This window comes from Crocodylus porosus, unplaced genomic scaffold (genome assembly GCF_001723895.1).
Source record: "Crocodylus porosus isolate Cpor-Errol unplaced genomic scaffold, CroPor_comp1, whole genome shotgun sequence".
Lineage (NCBI taxonomy): Eukaryota > Metazoa > Chordata > Crocodylia > Crocodylidae > Crocodylus > Crocodylus porosus.
In genome coordinates, this window is record NW_017728947.1 from 221,724 (window position 1) to 226,508 (window position 4,785).

The window sequence follows — 4,785 nt, forward strand, 5'->3', positions numbered from 1 at the left end:
TTTTTTTTTTTTTTTTTTTTTTGTAATGTAGTTTTATTAGGTATAATGATTAGGCCTGTGCAAAGCAGCAAGTATTTGCTCTGGATTTGGGTTCGGCTGATTTGGAGGGACAGTGATTTGATTTGGTGACTCAAATCACAGTCCTGATTTGATTCGACCGATTTGGATCTGGAGATTCAGTCATAGACTATACAGGCAGCAGTCCTCAATGACTGGACACAGCTGCCTCCACCTGGTTAAATCTGTAGTGATGGGGCGGGGTGGAGGGCAGATCAATGCCCCCACAGCAAGGGAGGGATTGGGACTGGGACAAGCTACCCAGCCAGGGTGTGGGACTTGGGGGAGGGGGGCTCCCACCACTGCATACCACCACGCACTGCCAGTCTGAGAGCTGCTTTTCCAGTGACTCCTCTGGTGGCTCTTGCATGCAGTAGCAGGATCCCCCCTCCCTGAGTCCTGAGCCTCCCCCCCACCCCAGCTGGGCAGCTTTTCCCAGTCCCTATCCTTCCCTCCCTGTGGGGGTGTTGATCTGCTCTCCTCCCCCTCCACATCCTTCCTCTTCCCCCTCTGCCCACCACAACAGGTTTACCAGCTGGAGGCAGCTATGTCCAGCATCACGGAGGACTGCTGCCTGTATAGTCTATGGTCAAATCTCCAAGTCTCTCTGAATCAATTTGGACCTTTTAATGGGTCCCCCGGTTTGATTTGGATTCAAAGATTCGGCCGCCGAATCTCCTTTAAATTAAATTGGCTACTGAAATGATGTATAGCAGTGGGGATGCCAACCTTTTTGGCCAGTGTGCCACAAATTAAGCTCTGTGTCCTCCTTCCCACTCTGATTCCCCTCTCCCTGCCTGATCTGTTGCTCTGCTTGCTTCTTCCTGACCTGCTGTTCTGCTTTCTGCTTTCCACCCCTCTCCAATCTGCCACATGCAGAAGCTGCTTGTGGATCTTGTGGCATATGCACTGCATGTTGGCTGCCCCCGATGTATATAGGATGTGTAGGCCTCCTGCCTAAGCCACTATTGCTACATCAACTGTGCTCCTGGAGGGTGATGTATGTTTTTCCAGAGACTGGTCATCACCCTGCTGCTCTGCAGGGATGCTGGGGCTGGTTGCAGGTGCTAAGAGCTACAGGGAGTAAAAATTATGCAGGAGGGCCCATTATCTTCAAGTGGGTTCATGGGCACCATTTAAGATCCAACACCACAGCCCTGCAGTTTCCTGCACTCCCTCACCAGCCTGCCTTTGTACCCTCACACTCCATTGCTGTTCTCAAACAAACGAAAAAATACCCTTTAAAAATCAGTTTGAATGGGAAATTGTGAAACAAGAAATCATCCACAGACTAGATTGTGTTAACTATCATTATGCCCCTTTATAAATCCATGGTGTGTCCAACCAGTCCTTGAATACTATGCCCAGTTCTGGTCCTTGCACCTCAGAAAGGACATAGAAGGGCAACAGGGATGATCAGTGGTATGGAGGGCCTTCCATATGAGGAAAGATTAAAGAAGCTGGGTCTGCTCAGTTTAGAAAAGACACTTTAGGGGGGGATATTATAAGGGTTTACAAAATACTAAATGGTGAAAATAAAGTAGATAGGGGTTTATTATTTACTTTCACACACAACACAAGAACTAGAGGGGTCCCTAAATTAAATTAATAGGCACTAAGTTTAAAACTAACACAAGGAATTTCTTTCCCCCAGTGTGTCATTCAAGTATGGAACTCCCTGCCACCATGTGCTATGGAAGCTGCCAGTTCAGCCAGATTCACGAAGGGATGGGACAAACTCTTGGCGAAAAGAAGCATCAGGTACTATGGAGCACAGGAGTTAGCAGTGCAGCCTCTGAACTGGGGCTTCCTCCACCTGAAATGCTGGAGGCTACAAGTGAGAGAGGAGCCGTGGGAACAAAACCCTGGTCATGCTCAGCTCCCTCTCCCTTTCAGCACCTGCTGTCTGTCCCTGTATGACACAGGCCGATTTGTTGCCACTGTAACAGGGAAGTCTGGGCAGGATGGAGCTAGGGTGCAACCCAGGAAATGGCAGCACTTATGTTCTTATGGCTTAAACCAGGATTCTTATCACATTCCCTGGATATGCTTTGGTGACACCCCCCCCCCCCAGGGTTCCTACAGGTTTGCTGCTGTTTGCTTTACTCTCCTAGCCCTGCCCTCCTCCCCTTTTTGGCTTTCCCCTCTCGTCTCTTGTACCCTATATTCTCTTTCCTCCTTCTAGTCTGCTTTCTGCCCCTCCCTTTACTGCTTCTGAGGAAATGAACTTGGGTTCACACAAGCTTGTCCTGTATGTCTGTGGATATGCATGGGTGGTGGTCTATACGTGTGCACACAGGTGGAGGGTGGGGTGATATCTGTGTGTGTATTCTCTTTCCTCCCTGTAGTCTGCTTTCTGCCCCTGCTTTTACTGCTTCTGAGGACATGAACTTGGGTTTGCAAAAGCTTGTGTCCTGTGTGTCTGTGTAGTGGATCTCTCTGTGTGTGCGCATGCGCCCATGCAGTGTGTGTGTGTGGCGGGGGGGGGTACCTGCTATCTATGTGTGTATTCTTTTTCCTCGTTATAGTCTGCTTTCCACCCCTCTTTTTACTGAGTCTGAGGAAGCGAGCTTGGGTTCACAAAAGCTTGTGTGTGTGTATCTGTATGCATCTGTGTGTGTGGGGGTATCTGTGTCTATGTATGTGTGCATGTGTGTATATATATCTTAGTCTAGAAAAGTGCCTACCCACCCTGTCTTCTGACCTCCTCCCTCCCTGCCTGGCCCGGGGCCCAGGCAGGGAGCCGTGCTTTTTTTTTTTTTTTTGGTAACATTTTATTAGAAAACAGGCAATATCAAACAGATTTAAAAAGGACCCCACCTGAGGCCTCGCAAAGGGAATACAAATACAATTTCAAGAAATGACATAATACTTACATGATAAACAACGTCTCATTCACTTTGCTTAAAACTCCAGTGTTATTCAGTGAACATCTTACCCTTGCTTCTTGTATAATTACGGGTTCACGCATCGATACTTAACAGAAAGGTACTGACATATCCCTCACCCACTTTCTGACAACAGAAGCTGTCCCTTAATCTATCCTATACCTATATGGGGCTGAAACAACCCCTTGAAGTCCAGGCCCTGCCAGCGCGCTCCACGACTGCCGCCGCTTTCTTCTCCCGGCAGTTTTCCTCACGCCGGCTTGGCTCCACCCCGGGGGGCGGGGCGGCCCTTGGCCGCGCGCGGATTGGTGCTGGAGCCACTGAGCCGCCGCGCCCCGTGTGCGCCGCGGCCCCATATAGCCGGTTCCCTCCCGCCCTCGCCAGTCACCTGATCGGGTAGGTGCGGACACGGGTCAGAGCTCGGAGAGGGGTCGTCCCCGGGGCTCTGTCCCCTCCCGCCGCCAAGAGCGCCGCTACCCCCCGCCCCGCCGAGATGTTCCCCCCGGACTCGAGCTGGAATATCTCCTTCGCGGGCTGCGGTTTCCTGGGGGTTTATCACATCGGCGTGGCCAGCTGCCTCCAGGAGCGGGCCCCCTTTCTGGTGGCCAATGCCAAGACCATCTATGGGGCCTCGGCTGGAGCCCTCACGGCTACAGCGCTGGTTGCCGGAGCCTGCCTGGGTAAGGGGGTAAAGGGGAGCCTGTAACCTGCCCCTGCTCTGGGGGGCTTTGGGGTCCTGTAATTCATCCCTGCTCTGGGGTGGTGGTGGCGGGGATTGTCCGAAAGCATGCCCTTGCTCTAGGATATTGGGGGTTCTCATAACTTATCTCTGCTCTGGCTGGGGGGAGGGGGGTGTCCTGTAACCTGCCCCGGTGCTGGGGTGCCTGAAACCCATCCCTGCTCTGGGGTGGTGGTGCTGGGGGTGGACCCATAACTTGCCCCTGCTCTGGGGTGGAGCTGCAGGGTGTATTCTGTTACCTGTCCCTGCTTTGGGGTGCTGGGTGATCCCATAACCCATCCCTGCTCTTGAGTTGGGGGGGTTCTGTAGTTGGCCCCTGCTCTGGGGTGTTGGGGGGGGTCCTGTAACTTGCCCCTTCTGGAGGGTCACTGTGTGGGTGTATGGTCCTTGACACGTGCTACTTAGAAGGGAGGTGTGTCCTGGCAGGGAAAGGGTTAAGGATGTCTGGGGAGACCAAGGGGAAGCTCTTCCTTCTTTGCTTGGGGTCAGACACTAACATGCAAACTCTTCTGCCTTCAGGAAGGTGGCTCTGGCTAAAAGGGAAGAAAACCCACCCCTGTCACACATCTGTTTCTTTCCTGTGCATATAGAAGCTCTGGGGGATATGGCTGATCTTTTGAGGAGAGGGGTGGCTGATCTAAACAGGGCCACTACTTGGAACCAGCTAGTGTCTGTTCTGGAATAAAACCCACTCTGTCCCCCTCACAGAGTGTAGGGCAAGTGCAGAATGATTGTTACGTCAGGACAAAAAAAAACACATCTGCCCAGGAATTCTTCTGGAATAGGTACAACCTGATGTAAGAGCTGGTCCCAAGCAGCTTTGCTGACTAGTTTCACCCGTCCCCTCCATTCTGTGTACATGGGGCATCTGTGACTTGGTGGGGTCCTGATTTTGTTTGGGGCCTCAAAGTGCTATTTTAAATGTGTGTATGTGGGTGGGCAGGGGCAGGAATCCATTTAATTGTCATCTCTTGGTACTTATTTTTCTGCTTTCTCGCTGGAGGAAGAGGAAGACCTATTTAGGATGGATGGAATAGCTAGAACAGACTTCACTCATTTAAATATTTTATTTATTACACACACAGACACACACACACACAC

At 51.4% G+C, this 4,785-nt stretch overlaps 1 protein-coding gene and 1 long non-coding RNA gene across 2 annotated transcripts in view; one reads left to right on the plus strand and one right to left on the minus strand.

The window, feature by feature from the left end:
- LOC109321168 overlaps window positions 1–1,966 on the minus strand; it is a 16,622-nt gene extending 14,656 nt beyond the window's left edge. Inside the window, exon 1 of the long non-coding RNA XR_002103990.1 lies at window positions 1,957–1,966. This is a non-coding gene — a long non-coding RNA (uncharacterized LOC109321168). The remainder of the gene's footprint in view (window positions 1–1,956) is intronic.
- Window positions 1,967–3,238: 1,272 nt separating this feature from the next.
- PNPLA2 (patatin like phospholipase domain containing 2) overlaps window positions 3,239–4,785 on the plus strand; it is a 52,949-nt gene continuing 51,402 nt past the window's right edge. The window contains exon 1 of the mRNA XM_019551593.1: window positions 3,239–3,625. Coding sequence (XP_019407138.1) covers window positions 3,439–3,625 — 187 coding nt within the window. The 5' untranslated portion in view covers window positions 3,239–3,438. The remainder of the gene's footprint in view (window positions 3,626–4,785) is intronic.